The sequence below is a fragment of the Oenanthe melanoleuca genome, chromosome 22 (genome assembly GCF_029582105.1).
Source record: "Oenanthe melanoleuca isolate GR-GAL-2019-014 chromosome 22, OMel1.0, whole genome shotgun sequence".
Taxonomy (NCBI): domain Eukaryota; kingdom Metazoa; phylum Chordata; class Aves; order Passeriformes; family Muscicapidae; genus Oenanthe; species Oenanthe melanoleuca.
The window spans coordinates 823621-851292 of record NC_079355.1 but is presented as its reverse complement, the minus strand read 5'-3'; the positions used below and the strand labels follow the sequence as shown (position 1 = coordinate 851292).

The 27672-nt window shown below is 49.7% G+C and overlaps 2 protein-coding genes and 1 long non-coding RNA gene across 5 annotated transcripts in view; 1 reads left to right on the top strand and 2 right to left on the bottom strand.

Moving 5' to 3' along the window:
• SLC23A2 (solute carrier family 23 member 2) overlaps positions 1-10149 on the bottom strand; it is a 52394-nt gene extending 42245 nt beyond the window's left edge. The window contains exon 1 of the mRNA XM_056508558.1: positions 10012-10149. The gene's annotated coding sequence lies outside the window, so the exon portion shown is untranslated. The remainder of the gene's footprint in view (positions 1-10011) is intronic.
• Positions 10150-10180: 31 nt separating this feature from the next.
• Positions 10181-19627, top strand: LOC130261901 (uncharacterized). 2 transcript variants are annotated; one of them, XR_008842039.1, is made up of 4 exons: positions 10181-10269; positions 10973-11134; positions 13612-13723; positions 19124-19627. It is a non-coding gene; the product is annotated as an uncharacterized LOC130261901 (long non-coding RNA). The 2 variants fall into 2 exon arrangements; XR_008842038.1 differs by having other exon boundaries at positions 14365-19627.
• A 348-nt stretch (positions 19628-19975) lies between these two features.
• Positions 19976-27091, bottom strand: TMEM230 (transmembrane protein 230). 2 transcript variants are annotated; one of them, XM_056508563.1, is made up of 4 exons: positions 27010-27091; positions 23489-23616; positions 22983-23105; positions 19976-21147 (listed from the first exon to the last, which is right to left on the bottom strand). In XM_056508563.1, the coding sequence occupies exons 2-4, from the start codon at positions 23585-23587 to the stop codon at positions 21007-21009; spliced, it is 363 nt and encodes a 120-aa protein (XP_056364538.1). In that variant the 5' UTR covers positions 23588-23616; positions 27010-27091; the 3' UTR covers positions 19976-21006. The 2 variants fall into 2 exon arrangements, with proteins under 2 accessions (XP_056364538.1, XP_056364537.1); XM_056508562.1 differs by having other exon boundaries at positions 23489-23666; positions 27010-27044.
• Between the last annotated feature and the right edge of the window lie 581 nt (positions 27092-27672).

Sequence of the window (27672 nt, the reverse complement as noted above, 5' to 3'; positions counted from 1 at the left end):
TGGACAATGAAATGCTTTGTGGCCAAAATTCTGTTCTTAAATCCCTAACTCATCTACAGCCTGCATTATTAAGGTATTAGAACTTTGCCTCCAACGGTGTATTTTTAAACACTTGTAAGAAGAACCCAGGATCTGAGGTGTTCATCAAAGCAGATTTTTACAGAGTTCTGTGTAAAAAGGTAATTACAAGATGGAAGTGCCTTTAAGAACACATGTGGCTGACTTCTGGGCAAGAAATAAGGAATCATTGTCAAGAAAGAACAACAAAAGAATAGTGAAGCCAAAGATCAAAACACTTCCAAAATTCCCAGAGAAGGAATGTGCTTTTTGGGACCTGTTATTGTATTCACCCTGCTCCTAAACTAAGTCAGACTCCTTTTCTGGAGCTCCAGGTATTCCTGTAAATAATCAAAGAAAAGACAGAAGCAAAGCCTGGGCAACAAAGCAGGGCAGAGGTAGCAGAACCTTAACGAGTCATTACCTCTATGTATTCCCAGATTACCCTTAACACCTCATTACCTTCATGTATTCCCAGATTACCCTTAACACATCATTACCTTCATGTATTCCCGGCATCCCCACCCCTGGCAGTGCCCAAGGCCAGGGTTGGAGCAGCCCGGGACAGTGGGAATGTCCCTGCCCACGCAGGGATTTGAGGTCTCTCCCGTCCCAGCCCATTCCGTGCCCAGGAAAGCACGGCCAAATTGGACACACCAGTTACCAGCTGGCTTGCACACTTATGTTTTAGCTTTCTCTCCTTATTTTTGTGACTAACAGTTTCAAGAGGGTGGGCTAAACTCCTGTACAGGAAGATCCAGCAGGCTGTGCAAAGCACATGGAAAGTCCCACCCTTTAGCCAGAGCTACTGTTACTTTAATTTTCTAAAGGCAAAACACTTCTGAGCCAAATAATTTGTTTATAGTTTTTTATTCAATATGACATTTGCTTAGATGCCTAAAAATCACCCTGCATTACACAGGGAGCAGCCAGGTTGAAAACTCCAGTGCAAGACTTTTGCTTTAAAAACTGGAGGGGGGAGAGAGCAGCTATCCATAGTTTTGGTCAGTGATCCTGGGATCTCGTTCACAGCTCAGTAATTCACAGCCCAACTGCTCCAGCAGCCACAACTTCTCCTCCCACCAATCTCAGCCTCCTGCATCCCAAATGAAAAAAGCCCTTTTAATCTTCAAAGCATGGCCACAAGTCAATCTCAACTTAGCACACTTTTTAATTTTCTTTTTAATTATCCAGTTGGGAGAGTTATGCCCTTCTTGCCCAGTGACCTTTCGCTCCTTTGAGATTACTTCAAAATCTTTCCTGGGAATAATCAGTGAATTTACACCACTTCCAGAGGAAAGGTTCCAAGGCTCCCAAGGCTGAGTGTGGCTCTGCATGTTCAGGACTCTCTGCTGTGCTCCAGGACAGGATCCTCTGGCTCCAGGACTGCAGGAGTGCAATCCCAGCACGGCTGCCCTGACCCCATTCTGGGGTTTGGGGTCCTGACCTGGAGCCAGAGCCAAAGCAGCAGGAGAAGCTTCCTGCTGGAGCTGGCACAAGGCAGGGCACAGGCACAGCATCTCTTGTGTCACAGAGCAAGAACAGATGCCCTCATTGACTCTATTAGCAACAATAAATGCTGATATTCCCACCAAGAACTGGTGCCCAGCTTTTTGCCCCAGGAGCTTTGGTACCAAGCACAGCTTGGTTTCCCACAGCCACTGGGGAAAAATTAAATCATTATTGCCATAAATGATATTTAAGCCAAACCAGCACTCCTTACTCCCTGCCCACACACCAAACAACTGTAAGCAGCCCTGGGTTTGATTCCCACATGTTAAGCCAACCAATTACTAATTTATTAATTTCACAACAAGCCTGGCAGTGTTTCAGTGTTCACTGGGTGACTCCCCTGCTGCTGTTTCAGGCAGGCTCAGTGACAGCAGCTCCTGCCCAGCCACCAGCATTGGCCTCCTCAGAAATGTGCATTTATTGGTCCCTCCACACTCTGAATCCATGGGGACAGTCCAAGGGGACAGGACTTGCTGGAGCCCAGCTGCCACCTCACCCCTGTGTCACACACCAAGTCACCAGGCAGAGATGGGGGATGTCACCCCCAAAGCAGTGGCTTTGAAGACTTCCCTCCCTGTGAAAGCAGGTAATTAAAAATGCATTAAATAGAAATTAATGCATTAAGTATCCCCAAGAGCAACAGAATTGGTAAAGAAGGTTAAGAGGCTTCTCCAAGTGAAAGGACACAAATGGAACAGTCGGTTTAACACCCAACTGGCTGCTCAGGAAAAGCACAAATTACAGTATCTTCAGAGTTCACACTTACAGTAATATTTATACCAACTATAGGTTATTGAAGGAAAACTTCTTGGTTTTGGGAAGACTTTTTAGAAAAAGTACTTCTGCAAAATCTAGTAAAAGAAACCTATATTTACCTTCAGTAAACCTCTTTGTGATTTCTGCCAGTAAACCAATCCTTTTTTAACCAATATACTGTGGGTTTAATATTCTGCCTTAATGGCTGCTTCATCTTCAGGGCTCTTTCGCAGATGTGTTTCAGCACTGCTTTTAACAAAATAATCTCAATTATTCTTACTTAATTGGCTTCAGATAAATGCAAGACTTCTTAGCTGCTGCTATTTGAAGGAACAGCACTTGAGCACACATTTTGCCCTTTGAATAATCAGAAGAAAAGACCAATGCAGATGGAGTGTACCTAAGTGAGCTCCAAAATGGGGCTAATGCTGATGACAAAATCTTTACCAAACCCCAACAGCCAGGGAGGGGAGCTCAGACAGTGCTGTGGGTTCAGGCTCATTTATACTGAGAAACTGAATAGAAGGTTTAATTGACAGCTTTGCTTGGTTCTATTGTGGCTGATTAGGCATCTCCATGAAAAGCATTAGCTGTGTTTGATCCCCTCCAAAGCAGAGCAGCTCATTAGCAGGGGATGTTTACAGGACCAGCAGCTCTTCCCCTGCTGCAGGAGGGGTTTTCAGAGAGTGTTTTTATGAGGAGGATCATGACTCCAAAGCAGCCCAGCCTTCCATCCTTTGCCTTTCCTGGTATTTGCCAACAGGACAGATGGACAAGGAAAACATCTGACAGGACTACAACAAACCCCCAAGACTTGGGTATTAAAAAACCCCAAAATCCTCTCTCTCATCCATATTTTTTTTTAAGCTTTAAAAGCATGTATCAGTGAGGTGAAATAATTACAAATAACAAGTGTCCAACAGGCTGAATAAACCAGACCAGAGCCCTGTGAAATTATATTGGTAATAATGACTCTGCTCAGCAGAACCTCCCAAAATTCCACACGCAAAATTAAATGGCACCCATGCAAATACATCCAATACCAGCAAATTACTGGTAATTGTTATTGTTCCCAGAGATGAAAGGACAGAGCAGTATGAGAACACAGCAATTATTTCCTGCACTCTGAGCAGCCTATGAACAGGGACCTGCAGCTCCAATTTCTTTCTTGTCAGTCTCAATCCAAATTACTCTTTAGGTTTGGTCTTAATACAACAAAATGCTCATCAGGAAACTGTGATCTGCCAGCTTTTATCAAAAACTCCAATCTGTTAAAATATCATCAAGCAAATGCTGCTTGCATCAGCATTACCTTTCAGAAACAATTCTGCACAAAAAAAAAATGAAAAAGAGAAGGGAAAAAAAGCTGCTGTAACCTGTGAAGAGCTGGTGCTTTAGAGCTTGCAAAAACAAGGATGTGTTTCCTTGCTTGGGTATGGTCAGGGTCTGGATACAGGATTTTCCACACAAAGGACAAGTAATAAACAGAGCAAAATTAGTTTTTTCCTGTCACATGGATTCAAAGACTCCATAAAAATTCAAACCTTCCCACAGCAGAGTCCACTGAGTGCTATCAGCTCTGAGACTCTGAGCTCATTTCAATCAGCACACAAAAGCAAAGGTTGCTAACTTTGCAGTGCAGCACTTTATTTCCCCTCCAACCCCCTAAATAAAAAGTGAAAGTCATGACAGGGAGTCACGTGCCTGTTTTATGAGATCCTCTCCATGACCTTCAATGCTGCTAAGAACATTTACACACAATTCCCTTTAAAAGCACAACACAGCAGCACCTGAGCTGAGCTTCAGGATGAAATTCAAGACACTCCAGGTAAGTGATAACAGCAGTAAGGTCAAAAAAATAGGAAACCCTCCAGATGGTGGCTTCTGGGCTAGAAAAGGGTGCTCAACAAAGCTGGGCTTGGTGGTCAAAGATTTCCAACATTTCCTTGCCAATGCTAGCAGCAGATCCACAGGACTTGCAAAGGGCTGGGAGCCTGGGATAAATTCACATTAACCACCCCAGCACATAAACACAGCCGAGTGCTTTAGTGTTTAAGGCACTTTCCTATTAAAGCTGCACTTTGTTGTGTTAACTTTTACAATCTCACAAGTGGGTAACAGCCAGCAAACCACTAAAATCGACATTAATGCCCTGGGCTGCCATTTCACGGCCATGCAAAACAGGAGTAAAGCCAATTAAAATGTGTCGCTCCACTGAGAGCCCAAACTGCTCCGAGCTCACACCCGAGGTTAATGCCCATGAATGTCAGTGCATGAGCCCCCCTGAAACTGCTTTTCACTTACTTTCCCACCACCCTGCATTCCCAAAATGCTTCAGCCAACTGCTGGAATGGCATGAGCCCTGCAACAGTTTGATTGAAATATAAATTCAGACAATAAACTGGGGGACATGGGATCATTCAAAATCAAATTCAAAATCAGTTGGGTGACTCACATTTCCAAACAGTCAAAACAAAAAATGGTGAGTCAATCCCTCTTTCACCATGGTACTCATTTGAGACCCATTCTTCAAGCAGTTTTACTCTGAAGTGAGCATCAAGCGGGTGACAAATTCAAACAGTCCCTTTTATCAGGAAGGGCACAGGCTGGTTTAACCCAAACCCGCAGAAAGCAGGTCAGTTGTTTTCAGAGCACACAGAGCTTGGAAAGCTCAGACACTCCCAGGTACTGTGGGACAACTCTGCTCCTCCACCACAACAACTGGACTCCTCTGCTCCTAAAAATACAACAATCAGACAAAGCTTGTTTTCTCAGGCACTTTGCTGACGCAAGTCCAAGATCAAAACATTCCTGGTTCAGAGGACAGAGATGTATCAGCCTCCAAAACAGGCAGCTAAAATCCAGCCATGCCAATGCCATGCCCCCAAGATGCCTGGGACACTCTTAAAAACACACATCGATTTATTACTGCTTAGTAAAGTAAGTTTTGAGGGAAGAATAAAATATTCTGCTTGCCTGAATGTGTTGAGAAGGAACTCTGGAAATTCCCTTTCAGCGAAAAAGGAAAAATTTTATTCTCTCTTGAAGCTGCTGTTTAAAAGTAATATTAAAATTAAATAAGTAAAGGGCAGATACTTGGATGTTAAGTATATTCCCTGCCCCCGTCCCCTCCTTAACCAGCACTTGCATCTTCTGGCCTGAGAACTGAGACATGGGGAGATTGAGATAATTGAATTTCTAATTATAAACTCATTAAAATACTAGTTTTACAGTTACCTCGAGCCCAGCCATTCCTCAGCACACAATCAAACGGAGCTCTGGAATGGGAACACGGAGCATTTCAATGCACTCCCAGCACCCAGCAGGGAGAACCCAACCTGGTGCTTTGGGCACAGCCTGGTGGCCAATTCATCCTTCCCAAAAAACCATCCCGGGAGCTCCGGCAGAGCCAAGGGAAGAGTCACAGCTCCCAGGCGAGGGTGACTCACTGCAGACGGGGCTGATGACAAGGCTGGGGACCACAAAACACACGCGGGGCTCCTGGTCCCTCCGCAAAGCCCGGGAGCCGCGGCCATCCCCGGGCACGCGGCGTTCCCCATGCCACACATTAACGTGAGTGGAAGAACTGAATTCATGAAATTACAAAAGGAGACTTCTGAGCTACAAGTCCAGTCCTCCTTCCTCCTCTCTTTCCCCACCAAGTGCCAGCGATGTCTCAACACCCCAACTGCCTTTCCAAGGAAGTAGCTCTGCTCCTTTCCGGGCCAAATTGCCATGGCAAGAAATCCCCATGTAGCTTCATCTCCAATAGAAAAACATTCAGACAGCAAACATTTCCTTCCCACAACCTGAAAACAGCCAAATGTCATCAGATTTCTTTCCTGCCATCAAAGAAATCCTGTCCTGAGACAGCTCATAACAACTAAAAACATCTGTCCATAAAGCAAATGTGTTCCCAAGTACTGACAGAAATATTTAGTGCACCCCATGAAGCTGGCAGTGCCTGAACACACTTCACCCCCGGGAAGGCTGGAGAACACAGCAAGAACTTTCATTTATAATGATTTCTTTTACTCCTGCCTTCACTACATCAGGATGCTTGTCTCTTACTCATCCTGTCAATATTGTCTTCCTGCAGCTTTTAAGTAAAATAACCCCCATGATGTCAGGCCATGTCATGACCACTGAGGCCTCATAAATAACACTTGATATAAATAGATTTTCTAGCAACACATAAACCATCAGCTCCAATGGAAGTAGAAGAGTAGTGTAAGTAGAAGAGTAGTGTACAGCCATCTGCATTTTCTCCTGTAAGGATAAACACATGAAGAAGTGTTTGAAAGCAAAATAAATCTATTGAAGAAATGGCCCTACAGAAACTTCTGGGGCTTGAGATTTCTTACGTGGTTCACACAGAGACGTTGACAGGAGCAGCTACAGCAGAATGAGATCTTCTCAGGAAGAAATCCTTCCCTGCAGGGTGGGCAGGCCCTGGCACAGCTGTGGCTGCCCCTGATCCCTGGCAGCGCCCAAGGCCAGGCTGGGCACTGGGGCTGGGAGCAGCTGGGACAGTGGGAGGTGTCCCTGCCATGGCAGGGGTGGCACTGGATGGGCTTTGAGGTCCCTTCCCACCCAAACCATTCCAGGATTCTATCACCTTCCTACTGACACCAGTTCGTGGTGGGAACAGCACCCAGCTGCATTCCCCTGCCCTCAGGATCAGGAGAGGTTTAATCGCTGCTGTTCAGACCAGTCACGAGAGCAGCTTAGCAGCCAATTCTGGAGGAATCCATACCGACAACGCCTGGAATTTCACCCATTTTCCTTTCAATGGTCTCCAATCAACTTCCACAACACAACAAAGCCACAGCTCCCCTGGACACTCCACCATGCAGAGGAAGTTGGCTACACCAGGAAGAAATAAATCCCCAAACATACTGACAGAATCAAAGATAAAAAACTCGGTTTAATTTAAAAAACACTTGAAATAGGAACTGCATACAAATGCAGAATTTTTTACAGGCTCTTAACAAATGTGGGGTAAATCCACAGTCAACGTTTTCAGTGGAAAAATCCAAACCTCAAGCACTGCCCGAAGACATCTCCAACCAAGTAATAGCAACAAAGAAATTATTTGTATTTCTCCACTGGAATTCGACTGTTAGACGACCTCATGAGACAGAATTCTCGTATCAGCAAGGTTTACATACACCCACACACCACATCATACGGATTTATGGAGGTACACTCAGGTCTGCCTGGGCTCGGGGAGGGCAAAGAGCACAGAAATGCCCCGATCAGATCTGGCTGCCACAGAAACACAAGGTTTTGTGGGCTAACCCCTGACGGAGCTGCCATCCCCGGGGGTCCCAGCGCCAGGGGGCGAGGGACAGGAGCTGCTGTCACCCCAGGAAACACCCATCAGCCCGCAGCCCAAATCCTCCCACTGTTTGAGGAGCTGCTTTTCCTTCCCATTTGTTTTCAAGCTGAAAATGCTGAAAAAGCAACAGGCCCGTGCTCTGAGAGCGTGATTCCCATCCTGCTGCTTCCATCTGCTGAGAGCCGTGTGCTTCCAGAGAGCTCAGCAAAGCTAAGCCCAGCTCAGGGCAGGGCTTACAGCCAGTGACAACTCTGGGATGCTCTTCAACCATTGGAGCTCGGCCTGTAAAGCCACAGTGGGAGCACAACCCATCCCTGAGAACCCCAGCGCGACCTCCTCTTGTCCCCAGGGCGCTTTCAAGTCTTCTTCGCATCTTGACTAAGCCATAGGCTTGTTTAAATCCATGATAAAAATCTCAGGGCTTGTTTAACCTCCTTGCTAGCCCAAGGTTGAATTTGTTTCAGTGCATCTCCATGTTAACACTGCTCTAATTTCAGGCTATCTGGATCATGCTTGGGAGCCAGGAGTAGGGGTGCAAGAGCTCATCAACTAATCCAATTGTTCCACATATCTCAGGATTATTTTCCAGTTTGCTAACCTGAGCTACTTGTTGCAATAATCCTTTATCTACACTGAAATCAACTGAAGAGCAAGGTGTGCAGTTAAGCCTGGCTCAGGCACGGTGCAGCCCATCATTCCAGGATTTGTTCTGCTTCTCCACTTCGTTTTACAGCCTGCATCAAACTCCACCTGCCAGGAATAACACTACCCAAACCAGCTCTTTATTTAAGATGAAACTGGGTAATTTAAAGCCTGCTTAAGCCTGGCAGCACTACACTGCGGTGAGGACATACAGACATATTAAGCTCCCTGTGAATACGGAGAACTTGGTGTTTTTATTGAAAATTAAAGCTCATCAGCAACAGGGAGCCTCGTACTTACCTGTGACTGAACTCACACCAAGAGTCAGCTGCATGTGGGAAATGACAAGGCAGAAAAAATTAACAGGCCAGGTCTTTACCTTGTTTTAAACACCTTGGGGGATTTCCCTCCCCTGCCAGAATCTTCCACCGTCTGCTGCTGCCTTTGGGGTCAGCCCAGCCCGCACTCACCTGGCCAGGAGAGCCCCAAAGTGCCTCAAGGGCTGCTCTTCCCTGCCTTCAAAATGACAGCGACGGCTCCAAAATGAAGGGATGGGAATAAAGCTGTAAAGCCTCTGCCTCATTCCCAGCTTTTACGGAAAAAAGGCAAAAACCACTAATAACGGGAATATATGATGGTGGTTAGTACTTATTCTAGGAAACCTAATAGGCTTACAAGCAGCTTTGTTCGGGCATTTTTCCCGAACATCACTTCTTTCTACCCAAAATGTACCTTAAAACAAAAGAAAACCACACAGGATATCGAATGGGGCTTGCAAGTTAAAACCAGAAAACCGAAATATTTACTGCTTCGATGTGCACTGAAAAATGAGGGGAAAAAAAGGCAAATAAATAATTTTAAATGGGGAAAAATAAAAGCTTTAAAGCACATCACGAGAACGGGATCAGGGAAGAGCGAGGCCACCCCTTCAGGACCAGGGGAGAATTAACCTGCATTTCTCCATCCCATCTGCAAGCTTACGGCTCTGCCACCCATTTTGTTTCAGATTAATGGGGAAAAAAATTAATAAAAATAATGACCTCAGCGGCACAGAGAGAAGACCCCACCCCGGGGATCGATGCCCGCCCGGTCCCGCTCGCCGCGCAGGTGACCCCGCCGCAGGTGCCACCCCCGGCCCCTTCCCCATCCTCGGAGACGATGCCGAGCCCGAAAACGCCGGCGCGGAGCACATGAAAGGGTTTATTTGACCCCCAAATGCGAGATGAAAGGGAGAGGAGGAGCGCAGAGGTGCGGGCGGCGCGGCAGCCAAGGTGAACCGCGGCCGAATAACATGGTGGAGGCTGCGGGGAGCCGCGACCCCCGGCCCGCGGCAGCGAGGGGCCGGCACGGAGCTGACAGCGGGCGGGAGGCTGAGGGGAAAGCTGAGGGGAGAACGCGGCGGGGAGAACGCTGAGGGGAAAGCTGAGGGGAGAGCGCTGAGGGGAAAGCGCTGAGGGGAGAGCGCTGAGGGGAGAGCGCTGAGGGGAGAGCGCGGCGGAGAGAACGCTGAGGGGAGAGCGCGGCGGGGAAAGCGCTGAGGGGAGAGCGCGGCGGGGAAAGCGCTGAGGGGAGAGCGCGGCGGAGAGAACGCTGAGGGGAAAGCGCGGCGGGGAAAGCGCTGAGGGGAGAGCGCGGCGGGGAAGCGCGGCGGGGCTGCTCCCTCAGCGCGGGCGGCGGCAGCAGGACGGCGAGGACGGGCTCACCTGCCATGGCGGGCTGAGGCGGCAATGGCGCTGGGGGCTGCGGCTCCGCTCCCCTCGGTCTCCGCGGCGAGTGCGGCGGGGCCGGGCGGCCCCGGCAGGCAGAGCACGGGGCGGGACGGGCCCCGCTCCGCCCCGCACAAGATGGCGCGGCCCGGCCCCGCTCCCTCAGCGCGCGGCCGCCATGGCGGCCCGGCGCTCGGCGGGGAAACAGCCGCTGATCCCTGAGGGAGAAGGCTCCAGTGCAGGGCCGTGTTAACGGTTTGTGCATGAAGGACGCAAATGGCGGAGTCACGGCGTGGGGCAGGTTGAAGGGACCGCAATGGGGAATCTGGTGCAAGCTCGCTGCTCAGGCAGGAGCATCCCGCAGCACATGGCACAGGGTTGTGTCCAGAAGGGTTTGGGATATCCCCGGTGAGGGACACGCCGCAGCCTCTCTGGGCAACGGAGCACTGAACAGGGAATGGCCATGGCCTCAGGGATGGCAGAGCTCCAGGACAGCAGGGACAAGGCTCTCAGGAACATATGGGATTGTTGGGATGTCCTGTGCAAGGCTCAGAGTTAGCTCAGCGGTCCTGATGGGTCCCTTCCAGCTCAGGAGCTGTCATTCTGTTATTCTGGTTCTAGGGATCAGTACTTGGTCACCCACACAGGAAAGTTCTTCCTCATGTTCAGATGGAATTTTGTGTGCTTTTCTGCCCATTGCCACATGTCCCATTGCAGGGCCCCAGGGGGCAGAGCCTGCTCCATCTGTGACACCTCCCTGCAGATATTGATGGATATTGATGGATATTGATGGATGTTGAATATTGATGAGGTCCCCAAACAATGACCCCTCATCTGGGGGTCTCTCTCCATCCCCCAGGAAAATGTGCTCGCCTGGTGCCCTCAGCCCTGGTCCTCTTGGGGCTTTGCTTTGGGGTTTCTTTTTGGCTTGTTTTTTAAAATTATTATTATCTTTTAGGAAAAAATCCAGCTTTTACCATAGGAGAGTGCGTTTAGGGGGTAAAAAAGAATCACAGAATCATTCAGGTGGGAAAAGACCTCTGAATCTGTGCCAAATCACCACCACCCCAACCAGCACTGAGTGCTACATCCAGTCATTCCTTGAACACCTCCAGGGTTGGTAAGTCTGCCACCTCCCTGGGCAGCCCGTTCTAGTGTGAAGAAATTCCTCCTGATGGCCAACCTAAACCTCCCCTGTTGTACTAGAGGAGGCTGAGTCCCCTAAAAGATGACACCTCTACCACATCCACAAGCACACAATTTTTCCTGACATTTCCAGTTTTCTGCTGGGGGCCAGGACAAGTGTGACACAAATGTGACACAAACGTGACACAAACGTGACACAAACGTGTCAGACTGTCCCAGCCCTCAGAGCCGGGTGTTTCCAGGCCTGGCTGACGTCTGCAGCTCCGGTCCGCAGCGCTGGACGCTGCCTCTCTCACGTCCCTCTCGGCAACATCTGACATCCCTAATGGCTCCTGACAACGTTAACTCACTCTAATTTGTGTCCTGCCCTTTCCAGAACGTGCAGTTCTCAGACACAGCAGCTCGTGGCTCCTGCCCTTTCTCGGGGCTGTTGTGGGCAGCCGGGGCCGAGCCCCTTTCCCTTACACCGGCTGTCCTTGAGGAGATACTGAGCCACGCTGGGCTCTCTCCCCCAGCCCTGCTGGATTTTAATTAATGTGCAGCCTTGAGTCGGTGAGAAAGTGCTCCCCAGACCACTGGCACTAACTGCACCCTGTTTCACCCAGACCTGCAATTCCCTGTTGATCTTTTGGGTTGCTGTTTGCACAGTGTTTGGCAACCAGGAATGTTGGTGGGGTGTTTGTTCACCAGCTGTCCAACCCCTTCCCTCCCACTCCCCCATAAAGAGGGTTTCATCTGATCCCATGAAAACCCAGGAGCTTACTCTAAGACCAGAGACCCTAAGAAGCCTCTGGAGCATTTGTGCTTATCCTCAGGCACATTTTTTTTCCACATTCACTGCAATACTCTCCTGGCTAAGCTTCTAAAAGGTTTTCCAATGAGAACATATGGAGAACTATATAGGGCAGGGCTAAGGCAAACGCCTTATTATGGATATTGATCCTTGGCATTATTCAATACCTGGCCTTATCCCAAATGTAGACACACACTTCCGTGCAGCTTTTAAATGTTAAAAGCCTTTGTTTGTCAGGGTGGGGGAGCGTGGGGCCATGATGGGAGGGACATTTTAGCAGTGCCAGATTGATGGAGGCTGCAGCAGTTTTGCTGTTGACAGGAGTTTGTGCAGGAGGATGGATTGTGCGTGCTCAGTGTCCCTGCAAGGCCTCCCTATGTTCAGGATCAGGGACAGAGATACAGTTCTGTTTATTTTATTTTTGAGTGTTACGATTTTCCAACCTGCCCTGCTCAGATGAAACATGGCAGAGGGAAATACAGGTAATACAGTGAGAGAAAACACATCAGTCAGATTGAAAAGTAACAGACAAGGACCTCAGGGTTGTGATAATCCCAAGGACAAGCCAGGGAAGGATGATAAAGGTGGATTTAGTGCTCCAAGAATTGAATTTGACACAGCTAGGCCCCCTGGAACCATGGGCTCAAACCAGTAAAGCCTTTTCCAGTCCTTTTTCATATTAAATTGATAAATTCCTTTCTAGGTGGCCTCCCATGCTGCAAAATCTGAGAAATTTCCCTGGCATTTCCCCAGGAAGTCAGAGCCCATTTTATGCCATCACACTGTCCAACTACAGAAGTAGAAACAATTTTACTGGGATTATTGACATATATAATTTGTGTTACTAAAATGTAGTGAAGAACCCTGAGGTATTTATCTAAACATTCAATCACTCCCTGCCTGGATGTTTCACATATCCATAAAAAAGCTGGAAGAATTGGAGCCATGGGATGTGCATGTCCTTCATGAGCACGCAGCAGGAGAAATTAGCAGTCATTAATCATTTGTGTGCAGGCCTCTGAGATCCAGAAGCAGACACATTCCCTTTGTTTCCTTCTCTACCCTACATCTTGTCTGGGTTACCTGAGCTCCTCAGAGCTCACTCAGGGGCTTACCTGCACCCTCTCACAACAGTGCAAGGAAGCTTTACTGAGGACATTCCCCAGCTTTATTTTGGTTGTTTTTTCGTGGTTCTGTTCAAAAGGGAGGGACAGGACTGCGGGTCAGGGTTTTCCTGATGCAGCACAGACATTACTGGCATAAATTTCAATGCTGAAATGTTTTTGGCCGGCATCTCTTGCTCAAAATTTCCATTTTAAATCCAAGAGTTTTGTCTCTGCTGCGATGTGAATCATTGATCTGAGCACAGAATGTCCAAAAGACCAAATCAAAACTTCACATCCAGGGGTGGTGTCTGGGTAATGGCATCCTCACCCTTGGCAGGGGAGTGGAATGAGATGGTCCCTTCCAATGGGCCCAAACCAACCCATGATCCTATAATTGCTTTGGGTCTGGGATCCATAGCTCCTTTCCAATCTTGTTTTCTTGGCATGTTTTGAGATTAGTTTTTATAACATAAAAAAAAAAAAAAAAGAAAATTAAAAATAAAAGTAGCCTGCCTTGCATTAGATTAATAACATTCTCTGTGGATCCCACAGATGGAGTCCAGCAGTTAAGAAGAACCCAGCACTCCTGTATATGGATAATATCTTTCACTGGATTAGATTAAATAAAAATGGAACCTCTGCTATTTCAACAGCAGCCTAGGAGGTGAGTGGAGACTCCCCCAAATAAACAAAAAAAAAAAAAAAAGAGTTAACAATTCACCAACAGTGGGGTTTTTTTGCTTCTCCCTCTGGGATATGGAATGGTAACTGTGGGGAGGAGCTGGGCAGACCCTGGGTTTCACTCTGAGGTAAGGAAAGCAAGTGTGAGCAGCTCTTGGTTCAAATGCCACCTACACCACCTGGTGGGAAACTCCTCCGGCTCCCGACCCACGGTTTATCATTATCTCGGGGACACCCCGGGCTCGCTGTTCCCCCCATTGTTTCCAACGTGGAAATTGAGTCAGAAAAAACGTGTTTCTTTCTCCGAAATGGGCTCTGCCAGCCGAGCTCAACCCCCGCTTTGTCATTGCAAAATGGAGGCAGGAAGAATTTGTAAGGAGTTTAATTAGTGCAAAGTGCTCTCGGTAGCAGAGAGAGCTCTGGGTCCGAGCATCTCGGGCCAAGCACTCAAATTACCGAGGCTCCAGCCAGCGACAGCGCCGCTGCCGTGCCGGGATCGGGGCAGGAACAGCAGCGCCCGGGATCCATGGCATGAACAAATCCGAGGTGAGCAGCAGAGATCTGCGTGCCTGCCGAGCTCTTGGGTCCCTGCTGCTCCTCTCACCGTGGTTTCCCCTCTGGCAGCTTTTGGAGGGAGGGGACCTTCCTTCAGCTTTGGGTTTGAGAAATATTTTGTAAGGGGAGACGTGGTTGTGGCAGCCAGGAGAGTGCAAACCACCAGGAGAGTGCAAACAATCAGAAAAGTATAAACAACCAGGAGAGTCCAAACAACCAGGAGAGTGGAAACCACCAGGAGATTGCAAACAGCGAGGAGAATGCAAACAACCACGAGAATGCAAACCACCAGGAGAGTACAAACAACCAGTAGAGTACAAACAACCCATCCCAGGTCCCTCTCTTGTCCCTGAAGCGTGCTCAAGCCATGCTAGCCACGGGATACTCATCCCAAGCTGTCAGGAATACAGGACAGGGAGCGTGCTCCAGAGTGCTCCTGGTGACACTAACTCAGCTGGACAGCCTGTGCTCTGCAGGAGAAGGCAGTTTTCCTGCTGCTGCTCTGTCTGGTACCTCAGGGCTGTACCAAAGAAATGAGATTTCACTTGCTGAGTCAGGGGCAAAGATTGTGTTTGACAGGGCTGAGTCATCTCTCCAAGCTCATCCCCAGGCTGCTTCCCAAAAGCACAGCTCCTGAAATGAGCCCAGAGCCCTCAAATCCTGGGGAGAGTGGGGGCAGGAGGGGGTTAGGACAGCAGCCTGTTTGTCCTGCCTGGCCTGCTCTCCTGCCAGGCTCTCCTTGTCAGGATGCTGAGTCTCTGGGGCCACATCTGGCTCGGGGCACTGAGGCAGCAGCAGAGGCTGGAGCCCAGGGCTGATGGCACCCGATGGATTTGCTCTCCTGGGCACACTCACCCTGGAGTTCTGTTCTATTAGATCTTCTCCCCAATGGATGAACCCTGAGGCATCTGCAGGGATGGTCTTCAAGGGGAATTTGTCACCTTGTGTCACGTTCATGTGTGGCTGCTCAAAGCTCTGGCAATAAAGAGCAGTTGCCATGGGCAAATGTGGATAAGCAGGACCAGAGCAGCTCATTCCCACTTAAACTACTCTCAGAGTGAGGTGGACATGGTGCACAAAATAATTTTGAAGTCCATTAGAAGCATTTTATAGCATAGAATAAAAGAGATTTTCTTAAGGCACCTGCACTGGGAGTTCAAGTGAAGGTCCTTCACTCTGCTCAGCACAGGCAGCAGTGCCTGGTGGCTGCTTACTCATCCCTCAGCAGAGAAGTGAGAGCAGAGACTCAGGCCCTGCTCTAACCCACTTGCAAGTCATTCCCCAAGAACATCCTCAGAGAGGAAGGATGGGCTTGGGTCACTTTTACCCTGTGACTCATTTAATCCCTCGTGTGAGCACATAGCAACAAAACCACACAGTGACATCAGGAGTGACACAGACACACCAGCCTCCTCCAGCAAGGGGCAGAAGGCAAAATAAACAAGTACTGAGACATGAGTTAGACCAGGAGCCCTCTACAAAGCAGCTGCTGAAACTGAACTGCCCAAATCCCACTGGGCAGACATTGGGAGTGGTCACTCACACACAGAAAAGCAGAACTCCCGAGGCAGAGGGAGAACTGGGCCCAAAGCAGAGCTCCAGGGGCAGGTCCAGCTCTGGGACTGACTGTGGAGACACCCTCAGTTCCTCCTTGCCCTGGCAGCTGGAGCAAGGCTTGTCACGGGGGTGCAGAGCAGGCAATTATAGAAGCAGGGATGCCACAGGGCTGGCCAGCTCTCTATTTATAGTTCCCTGCCAGCACAGCTCTCCCTCTGTGCTCCTGCTCACAGGTGAAGGCACAGGCCATGCCCTGAAAGGCTCACAGGCCAAGTGAAAACAGAAGGAGGAAGGACTAGCTATCCCTTTTATGATGAGAACCAAGAATCAGAGATGAAATGACAAAAAAGAAATCCACAGAGAGCCTGGAACAATGAATTCCAACTTCTCCCCCCAAAATTGCCCTGTATTTGGTTAACCTCTTCCCTGCCTGAAGTACCATCTCTCTGCCATTCTTAATTGGTGTCAGTGAAGTGTTCTGCAAGCTGTGGCCCCTCTTTCCACTGTTGAATTGTTTCCAGCAGAGGTGGGAGAAGGGCTCTGGGCCTGCCTGTCCCCCTGCAGCCCCGGGTTCGTGGCCAGGGTGGGAGGCAGCAGATCAGACAGCATCCCAGACACTGCCCTGCCCCATGATCCACTCCAGAGTGAGCCTCTGCCAGCTCCAGGGGTTCAGGGTGGCAGCTGGCCAGGGGTCCAAGTCAAAGAGTTGCCATTGTTTCATGGGGAGGATTAAACCACAAGCTGTTTGTGAGCTGAACTTTGAAGTGTCTCCCCAGTGATCTGAAATGTGATCATGCAACAAAGAGAGACCTCTACAAATACTCTTTTTGTGTTTGAAGCTGGAGACCTTTCACTGGTTTATTTTTAGGCATGCATTTGCACTGGCCCTCTTACAATCCTGCCTCTGTTCTTGTGCAATAAAAGACAGAGGGGATTCACTTGACCTCCAGTATCAAATACAGAAAAAATAAGGCATTTGTCTGGAAAAGAACCACCCAAAATAGCAGGGAAGGGGTCATGCTGTGATATGGACTGTTAGTGTTGAAAGACAAGAAAAATGAGGATTATAGGAGCTGGCAGACTTCCTCTAATGACATATTAATGAAAACTGCTAGAAAATTATATGGTGATGCTAATTAGTATTTGTAGGTTTAAGGACCTGAGATCTTTCCCATGTACACTAAACATGTGTCTGAGAGTAAGAAATAATCCCTGCTGAGGTGACTTCTCAGTTTTCATTGAGGATTTGTTCTAGATCCAGAGCATTTCCTTTGCTACACGTGGCTTTAGCTGAGAAACTGATGCTCTGCATCAGCCAGCTCATGTTCCCTAACCCCCTCACAGCCCCTCCTCAGGCCTTGCAACACCCTGATGTAGACAATTATCACTACATTCATTTTCTGTCTTGCCCCTCCTTGAAGAAGCTGGGGAAAGAGCCCAGAGGACCTGACTGGATGTTTAATTTCTGTCACATCAGCAGGGCCATCTGCAGCAGGCATTTCCCACTGACAAGAGAAGGAAGGTTAAAACCTCTCATGACAGGTTAACAGCATGATTTGCAGCAACAGCTTAAATAAATGGTTCCAGGCATGAAAGAGTAGCAGGCAGCTAATCCTTTAAAGACTTAAGAGCAGCTACTACTTCAGCCCAAGTAAATATTTCAAAACAAAATTAATTAGTGGTGACTAGTGGATTTGCTGCCCTTTGCTTTAACAGCCCAGGATGAAACAGTGATTCTTCCACAGAATTTTTGCTTCCGTGCCAAACCTGCTGTTTCACAGGAGCTGAAAGTCCTCTCAAAGAAGATTCATCACAGCTTTGTTCCTCTCTGTAACTGCAGAGCTGGAAAAGCTCTGCATGAACCTCACAGATCTGTGTTGCTGTGGGAGGGGAGGTCCCTTTGTGCTGCCCAGGGATGAGGACAACAGCACAGCTCAGAATCCAGCCCGAGTACAGTGTGGAGGAAGGAAATGTCACTTCCTGATTCTTATCAGAAGAAAGCTCTGTCCATGCAGGCCACAAAACAGAGCTCCCAGTAATTGCCTTACTTCCAATTGAAAGCAGTTCCTTAATCCCTTCCCAGACAGGAGAGCAGGAAAGGAAAAGCCTCAGGGAAACAAGTCCTGAGCCAGCACAAACCATGGTCTGACTGAGCCACAACAGCAAACCAGTCAATCCCATCAATTGGAAACAATAATTTCTAATCAACAATTGAGTTCTTCCCCCCACGACCCTTGGCTCCACCTCAGAACAAAGCCAACTCTCTTGGGAGGCTCTGTCATGGCCTTGCTGCACTGTCTGGACTATTTTTAATCAAATCCAGCATTCCTAAAAAACCTCAAGCTGCTTTTGTACTCAGGAGGGGGAGAGGAAGTGCTGTGCACAGGCACATCCCACACAGCACACAGGAGTGGGACCAGCACCTGCCTTGGAGCAGGGCAGCACAGCTGGGCCAGCACAGAGCCTGGGAAAACAGCAAAGATTGTCTCTTCTCATCAGGCTGAGAAGGCAGGAAGGGAAGGCAGGACTGGCCCGGGCTGGAAGGGTGTCTGCAGTGGTTGGGAGGCCAGGGAGATGCAAGGGCTGGGGGATGTCCCCTACCTGCTGAAGGGATGCAGCTCCTGAGGACAGCAGCAGGGGAGGCCAGCTGGGAAGGCAGGACCAGCCAGAGCCCTGGAGGAGCTGTCAGGGCAGAGATCTTGAGAAGAGCAGGACAAACACTCCAAGGGAAGGGCCAGGAGGAGGCTCCAGGCGAGGCTCAGGCAGAGGGGATGAGGAGCAGTCCCATGGATGGGCTGATGTTCAGGACTTTTAAGGACCAGGCACGAGGGGGAGGAGTGTGGAGAGCACTTGGAGAAGCTCATTCAGAGCAGGGCACAGCACAGATCCCTCTCGAAGTTGTGCTGAGTCATTTCTTCCTGCCCTGAGGGGTTTTTACGTGGCTTTTGTGCCACAGCAAATCCCTATTTCTGTAGGGAGCCTCTCTGTGAAGAGTGATGCTGAATTTGGCTAATTGCAGGTGACAGAAAGCAAACCCGGGCTGGGCTGAGTGCTCCTGCAGAACAGCCCCAGGGAAGCAGCAGAGATGCTGCTGCTCATTTGCTGTTTGCTCACACACAGCGCTGGCTTCCCGGCTCTGTTCACAGCCTGGGGGTCGTAGCTTCACATCCTCTCTGTGTTGTTTCACACAACTTCTACTGAAATGTTCTCAGGACTAAGGTCAGAGCCTGCTGCCCTGCCCAGCCCAGCCTCTCACACCTTTCCCAAACAGGACAACACCCAGCCAGGCCCTGAGGATGAGGTTACCAAAAAGTGAGAGGAAATGGAATTCACTGCTGAGAAAATGTGAACAGAGTTACAAACTTGAATTTCCATGGGACCAGTGATGGGTTTTGCTCTTCTCCCCACCCCATAGACTTCCAGCAGCAAGTGGAGAATCTCAGAGAGAAGGAGCAGCAGTGATGCTTTTTCCATATAAACTTCCCTTCCACTTCCTCCCTCCAAATGAACCCAGGTTCTTGTCCCCTAAGAGAGGCTGATTCATGGTTTGACGTCAGCAGCTGCTCTCCTGGCCAGAGCCAGCTGGAATTGACACATTCCAGCTGCTGCCAGCAGCAGTGTCCCTTGTGCCCTGAGCCAACCCAGCAGCTGGGGCTGGCAGCAGAGAGGGAAGGTGCCCAGCTGTGCCTCCAGAGGTGGAAAGGGAGAGCCTGAACTTAACCAGCTCTTCCTCAGAGTGCAGTGCTGGGATTCACACAGGGGAGTAGAGACAAGTGAGGGAAGAGATTCCAGCCTGGCTCAGAGTTTGGGTTTAATCTGGAGCACTGAAGGAGGAAAAAAAAAAGCAATCCTAAGGGTAGAGCAAGGTGTTTGTCCAGCCCTGATCTGTGGACAGCTCCATGGCCTGCTCAGCACTGTCAGTCACTCCTGCCCCCTCCTTCCAGAATGTTCAGGGGCTCAGGTGACAACTGTGGAGTGCTGTGTGCAGGCTGACAATGCTGGGCTATTCCAGAGCTGCTGCCTCCCTCACTCCAGCAGCACCTGGGAGCTGGAGGCAACAGCAGCCAAAACCCAGAACAGTTTTTACTGTACTCTGACACCTGTGAAGGTGGGATAGACACAGTTACAGAGAATATAGAACTTTATTCACGTTAAATGCATCCACTTGCATCACTGCTCGTTCTCCAGGACATAGAGACACCCCAGCTCAGGAGCAGCCTGGTTTTACCTCACAGAAGTGGAGCCATCACTCTGTTTTCCCTGAATGACACATCAGCAAAGCTGGCAAAGCAATCCAGAGGGGGTTTGCTCAGCACAAACTACACAGAGAACTTCTCTTCACTGGCCTGGGCAGGTCTGCACTGCAAATTAACTACACAAGGACTAAAGGACTCCAAAAGACAGACAGCTGGAATTCAAGTGTCTCCAATACCCACATTTGTCAAGCCCAAGATTTTTGGTATTTAGACACCTGAGTCTGGGTTCCAATCCTTCTCCCAGTATCCATCTGGTTGTTTAAGTAACAGGCAAACTCCAACAGCAGTCCTTGTGAAGGATGAGTGCGTTTTGCCAAAAGCAACAGTGGCACGGGGAAAGCTCGCTTGGGAAGGGTGTGTTAGTGAGGAAATGAGCTTGGCCAATCTGACATGGAGCTGTGGAGCAAGTGCACTGTGAGGAAATCACTTCCTGCAAGTGCTGCTTTCCCCCTCTCATCAGACTTTATTTACTCCAGGCAAGCTCAGGACCAGTAGTTTGGAAGCATTTCTGATGGACAGAGAGCAAAAGGAGAATTTAACTATGGTCTGTGTGCAAAGGTAACCCAACAATAACCACAATCTCATGGAATGCTAAAATAAACTCTAGAAAACATTTACAGAGAAAACAAGTATCTGCTGCTGAAACAAGCTCATCTATTTTTGGAAAACTGCAAGGATTGCAAGAGCTTCCCAGTGAGCAGAATTATGCAACCCTGAGAGGAAAAAATAAATCCCAAGCTCTTTGCAATTCCTTTTGGTCAACCCCGGGCTGGAGCCCCCAGCCCCAAACTGGAAAAGCAGCAGCACCTCGAGCAAGGGACAGGCAGCAGCTGTGCCCTGCCAGCACCCAGGGCAGCTACAGCTCTGACCAGCTCATTAGGGCAGCACTAATTGGAGCTCAGTCGTCGAAGTCGGGGATGTCGTCGTAGGAGTAGCCCCGGTAGCCCTTGGAGGCGTAGTAGGCGATGCGCAGGTGGTAGAAGCCGGGCAGGAACACCAGGATGCCGATGATCAGCACGGGGATGGCGCGGTCGGTCTCCTGCAGGGACACACAGCAGCCACGGGGATGGCACAGCTGGCCCTGAAAGGGCCCCTGCCATCTCATACCCGAGACAATGAAACTCGTCATGGGAAATGCTCCCCCCTACCAAAACCCCTGTTAGCATTTAGGGTTTCTGTTGGTCTTTAACTAGATAATTGGTCTTTTTTCACCTAGAATATCAAAGTAGTTGGACAGTTATCAATTTATAATTTTACTGGTTACAATCCCAATCCCCCTAAAACCTATAAAAACCCCTTGCTATGCTATGTATCTGGATTTTGCTGGTAGAACCCTTTGAAGAAATAAAGCTACCCTGGGAACCTCTATGGTGACTCCCAGATCTCATTCCTGGCTAGCTGAGAAGCTGAATTCTGCCTCAGGGGCTCCTGCAGCCATCCAGACACCATAGCAGCCCGAAGCTAGAACCACCCCAGCACAGGCAGCTACAGGCAGTGACGCCTCAGGAGGGGCTCTCCTCCCTCTCCCACCCTGCCTGGCCTCGGGGAAGGTGCCCCTGCCTGCAGTGAGGTGATCTGTAAGGTCCTTGGAACCCAAACCATCCCCTGGTTCTGTGATCCATCCCCAAGGCCTGGTGAGCTGAGAAATAAAAATTCTGTTGCATTTGGGCTATGGGAGCAGTGAAAAGAATACAGCAACAAACTTCTTAATGCAATGGAGAAACAAAAGGCCCTAAGCAAAAAGCCCCTCATTTAAAGAAACACTACACTTATGTAGGGTAGTTTGTGGTAGCAAGGATAGGAATGATTCCATTGGTGCAAGAGAGGTGACACCCCCAGTAAACATGCTTTCATGAAAACAATCACATCTCTCACACACCCTGCAGGTGCATAATCATTGTTATAATTCTTTTCTCCTATGTTTTCCTTGAGCAGCGTGAGAAATCCAAGCTGTTCCCTGGTTCCCAGCAGTATCCAACAACAAAAATCCATCTTCCACCAGAAATATCTCAGCTGTTGTCAGGCTGAGCCCTTAATCCTGTCCTGGCATCTCCTCCTTGCTGCAGAAGCCCTCAAGGGTCCTCATCCTTCACCAGGGACCCCCCTGGACGTGCAGCCAGGGCTGGGAGCTGCGAGTGTGGCTGAGCATGAGCCCAGGGATCTGTCCTGGAGTGCTGCTGATAGAGCCCAGAGGCCGCTGCTGCCACAGAGATAACAGCTGCCAGCTCTGCCCTGAGCCCACAGCACAGGGAGCAGGGAGAAACACCCAGAACTGCAGGAGCAGATCCAACCACAGCCAGATGGGGAATGGTGCCGTGCCCCACATGGGGTCTGGCAGCTCCTCCCTGTCCCTGCACGATCTGCATGGGCTCAGATCTCTCCAGGACAGGGATGTGACCTGCCCAGGGACTCTCAGCCCTCCCTGCAGATGGCCAGCCCAGCTCTGAGCCTGCTCCAGCCAGGCTGAGTGCAGGATCCCAGGGAAAGGGGGCTGCCAGCACAGCCAGGCCATGGTGGCAATCAATTCCCTGCTCACTTCCTGTGGCTCTGAAGTTCTACACTGAGCATGATCACAGCATCCTTGAGGCTGGAAAAGACCTTCCAGGTCATCAAATCCAACCATGACCCAGCCCCACCCCCAGGGCCACCACTAACCCATGTCCACATCCAGGTGTTCTGCACACTCCCAGACACGGGGATTCCACCACTGCAGCTGTGCCAGGCTTTCCCACCCCTTCCACAACAAACCTTTCCTAATTCTGAATGTAAACCCCCCTGTGCAACTTGAGGCTGTTTCCTGTCACCTGCTGGCCAGGGGGGTGAGGGCAGCTCTGAGACAGGCAGGAGCAGTGCAGAATGCCACGAAGCACTCACCCCTTTGCTGATGTACCCTGCCAGCAGCAGGGCCCCGATGATGATGAGGAAGGTCCCGATCATGAAGAGCACCACAGCCAGTGCAATGGCCTTGTAGGGGATTTTGGGTGGGCTCTTCTTGAACTGGATGGAAAAACCCAAATACTGAGCAGCTGAACTCAGCACAGCTCCCCACCCAGCACAGCACAGATGTGACCCCACAGCTGGCAGAGGTGACACAGGACAAAGTGCTGCAGCAGCTCTGCTGCCAGGCTCTGTAAAGGCCCCTCCAGGAGGAGTTCTGCCATGGAGACCCTGCTGAGGCAGCCCTTACTCCCAGTCCTGTTGCCAGAAAGGCTCCTTGGGCTTTCCAGAGGGGAAGGGTCGAGGGTTTGGCTCCCACCCAGCCTTGTCCCTCCCTGAGCTGCAGCTGCTCCACCAGAGATGCACGAGCAGCAGCTCCTGAGCAAGGCTGAGCTGTGGCTGCCCACCCTCGTGGTTTTACAGCTTCCTTCCCCACTTCTTACCTGCAGGTCAATGTATCCATCATCAGTGCTGGAGAGCTTGGAGTATTTGACTTTGCTACTGGGAATCCCAGCAGAGAGGTTGGTCCTCGACGGCATCATTCCAGGGGGGGCTGGGCATCAGCTACAGCCTGGAGCCAGGGAGGGAGCAGAACCAGGAGAGACCCTGAGTGATGGCAGTCTGAGACACACAGAACACAAGTGCCTGAGGAGAAACTCCTGTCTCAAGGCTCTGCCACCCAAAGGGCATCTCTGCTCTCTTCCTGAGTTAAAACTTTCCCAACAGAGGATCTACGCATGTCATTTGAAGCCTAAAATACAAAATGGATTCAGCTGCAACAATAGCTGGAATCAAGGTAGGACCTGTGCTTCAAACTAGATCAAAATTCCAGGGCAGGGCCCAGGGTCTGACCCAGCTCTCACTCCATGAGGAGCTCCTGCTGCCAGCAGGGAGATGTCCAAGCTCTGGCTGTTTCTGAACCAGCAAATAAACCCAAACCAGAGCTAAACAAAGCAGCTTTTCAACCACCAGATTTTGCAAGAGAGCAATTTTGGGGAAAAAAAAACAAAAAAAAAACCAAACAAACCAAAAAACCAAAACAACCAGCCAAACAAAAAACCAACCCAAACCACTGGAAACTGGAATGGTGTGCTGGAGACAGCAGGAGTGACTCAGAGGGAGCAGGACAAGGGGACGAGTGTGAGTGGTGAGGTCACCAAAGCCCAGGGACAGCCCAGGGGTGCAGAGCAGGGTCCCAGTGCTGGGGACACTGGGGACAGGGATCAGAGGCAGCTGCTGTCCCTGAGCCTTCCCATCCTGCCAGGAGGGGCTGGGCACCTCTCCCAGCAGGACAGATTCCCAGGGAGAGGCAGGGAAGGGCTCCCCACACCTCCCAGTCTCAACAGAGCTTTTATTTTCTGAGAAGGTCTGGAACCAAGGGAACAAAAGCAGGTATTCCAGGGGTGCCAACAGGAAGGGATAAAAACTCTGTTTCCACAACACTCTTTAGCATCAGAGGTGATGCATCCACTCAAAATATTGAGTCTTCACTTGAACTGAAGCCCTTTGTCTCCTCATCACTAATTGCTGGCACATTCCTCACCCAGCTCCATTCCTCCTGCTGTAAAATTGACTTTTATAAAATCCTCTCTGATCCGAAATTCCCACCACTCAACCTTTGGTTTGACCTTTGGCTTTTGTTTTAGTAGCAAAAACCAAACACAGACAACATTTTCAGCCCCATGGATAATGGAAACACCCCTCACCTGCAGGCATTCCCTGCTCCCCACACATCCTTGTTGTTTGGTCATGACCCAAACTCCCCCAGGCTCTCCCACATAGCCAAGGGTAGATGTGCAGGAGAGGAAAAAGCCAGAATAAACCAACCTTTCTGAAAGGTGCCAGATTTCCCAATTCTGCCCCATTTTGCTCTCTGTTCTTACCCACTGCCCCATGATTCACCAGGCTGTTCAGAGGCTTCTCCAGAATTATTCCCATTTTACACTTGCACAAGCTGCCCTGTCCTTCCCATTGCCTCACTTACCAACAAGAAAGAGGCTGTTGAGGACAAATGTGTATTAAATATAAATACAAATACATATAAATATAAATAAATATAAATAAAATATAAATAAATATAAATATAAATATAAATATAAATATAAATATAAATATAAATATAAATATAAATATATATAAATATAAATATAAATATAAATATAAATATAAATATAAATATAGTTTAGATCTCAAATTTAAGGGCCAGGTTTAACTCCACTGAGCTCCACACCAAGTGAGCACCTCAATGGTTCCAGAGCAGGAACCAGCACAGTGCTGTGCTTTTTGGGAGCCAAATAAATAATCGGGGCTTGAGCAGCTTGGCCAAAGCAATTAATGCTGAAATTCCAAATTTCTAATATGGCACTGGTGCTTTGAACCCCGTGGAGGCTCCAGGGCAGCTCCTGGGGAATCCTGAACCCCCTGCAGCACAGCCCCCATTTCCCACCCGGCACAGCAGCAGGGGCGGGGATGTCACCGTGCGAGAGCGGCCACCGCCCGCGGGGACACCGGGACAGCCGGGATGGGATCCAGCACCAGAAACCACCCACAACACCCCAAATCCACCCAAAACACCCCGAGCCCACGCTAACCCACCTAAATCCACCCAAAGCACCCCAAATCCACCCAAAACACCCCGAGCCCACCCTAACCCACCTAAATCCACCCAAAGCACCCCAAATCCACCCAAAACACCCCAAATCCACTGAAACCACCTAGAATCCACTCAAAACACCCTAAAGCCACTCAAAACACCCCAAATCCACTGAAACCACCTAGAATCCACTCAAAACACCCTAACGCCACTCAAAACACCCCACATCCACCCGAACCCACTCCAACCCACCCGGATTCCAACCCAAACCCAGCTAAACCCACTCCAACCCACCCAAATCCACTCCGGACCCACCCTAAATCCACCCAAATCACCGTAAAGCCACTCAAAACAGCCAGAACCCACTCAAATCCACCCGGATTCCAACCCAAACCCAGCTAAACCCACTCCAACCCACCCAGAACCCAACCCACCTCACCTAAATTCACTCAAACCCACCCTAAATCCACCTAAACCACCCCCAACTCACCTAAATTCACTCAAACCTACCCAGAATCCACCCAAAACACCCTAAAGCCACTCAAAACACCCCAAATCCACCTAAATTCACTCAAACCCACCCGGAACCCACCCAAATGACCCTAAAGCCACTCAAAACACCCCGAATCCACCCGGATTCCAACCCAAACCCGGCTAAACCCACTCCAACCCACCCAAATCCACTCCGGACCCACCCTAAATCCACCCAAATCACCGTAAAGCCACTCAAAACAGCCAGAACCCACTCAAATCCACCCGGATTCCAACCCAAACCCAGCTAAACCCACTCCAACCCATCCAAATTCACCCAAATCTACCCAAACCACCCCAACTCACCTAAATTCACTCAAACCCACCCTAAATCCACACAAACCACCCCAAATCCACCTAAATTCACTCATACCCACCCCTAAATCCACTCAAATCACCCTAAAGCCACCCAAAACAGCCAGAACCCACCCGAACCCGCTGTAACTCACCCGGATTCCAACTCAAACCCAGCTAAACCCACTCCAACCCATCCAAATCCACTCTGCACCCACCCTAAATCCACCCAAATCACCCTAAAGCTACTCAAAACACCCCAAACCCACCCGAACCCACTCAAACCCGCCCGGATTCCAACCCAAACGCAGCTAAACCCAGTCCAACCCACCCAAATCGCCCTAAAGCCACCCAAAACAGCCAGAGCCCACCCGAACCCGCTCAAAGCCGCCCGGATTCCAACACAAACCCAGCTAAACCCAGTCCAACCCACCCAAATCGCCCTAAAGCCACCCAAAACAGCCAGAGCCCACCCGAACCCACTCAAAGCCGCCCGGCCTCCGAGCTGTGCCCAGCCCAGCCCTCCCGAGCCGGCCCGGCCCGTACCTGCGGCCGCCCCATCCCATCCCTGCCCCGGGAAGTCGCTGCCGCTGACGCCGCTTCGCTTCCAGGTCGCGGCCGCCCCGCCCCGGGCTGGCTGTGCCGCAATCCCCAGCCCGGCACGGGAAAACAGACCCGCGCTACTCAAAACCCCGGTGTTAAAAATGAGAAACAAAAGTCTCGGTATTCAGCAAAATTTAGATTGTTTTATTTTATATAGATAGAGCAAGCAGCGCGCTGGGGATACATGGGGGGCACTGCCCACTCCGTGCTCCACAGTTTGCAGCTTCTTTTATTGCATGGGTTCCTTGTAGTCATCAATAATTGTTATTTTTTGTCGTCATAATTCTGCCAGGTCAGCAGTGGTGGTCTGTGGGATCACTGGACAACGTGAGTCTCTAGACAATTTGTCAAGCCCCATAGATAACCATCTGCTCTTGGTAGATAAGGAATAGCAGAAATCAGAAAGTCTGGTCTCAGGGATAGGCTGCAATTGATCACACAAAGGCAGGAAATCTTATTTTGCAGAATCTGCTGGGCTGTGTGAAAACCTTGTTTTGCAAGCTGTCAGTAGATACAACTTATTTAGAAAATGTAATATTCATAACAGGGGGATTTCAAACAAAATGGTGCAATCATATATTTTCCTTTCTTTAGTGTCATGCTTCA

Coding starts and splice junctions, on each gene's coding strand:
- TMEM230 (XM_056508563.1), bottom strand. CDS start 23,587: ATGATGCCGTCGAGGACCAACCTCTCTGCTGGGATTCCCAGTAGCAAA. Junction 23,106..23,488: donor ATGGATACATTGACCTGCAG/GTAAGAAGTGGG, acceptor TTTTCCATCCAG/TTCAAGAAGAGCCCACCCAA. Junction 21,148..22,982: donor CAGGGTACATCAGCAAAGGG/GTGAGTGCTTCG, acceptor GTGTCCCTGCAG/GAGACCGACCGCGCCATCCC.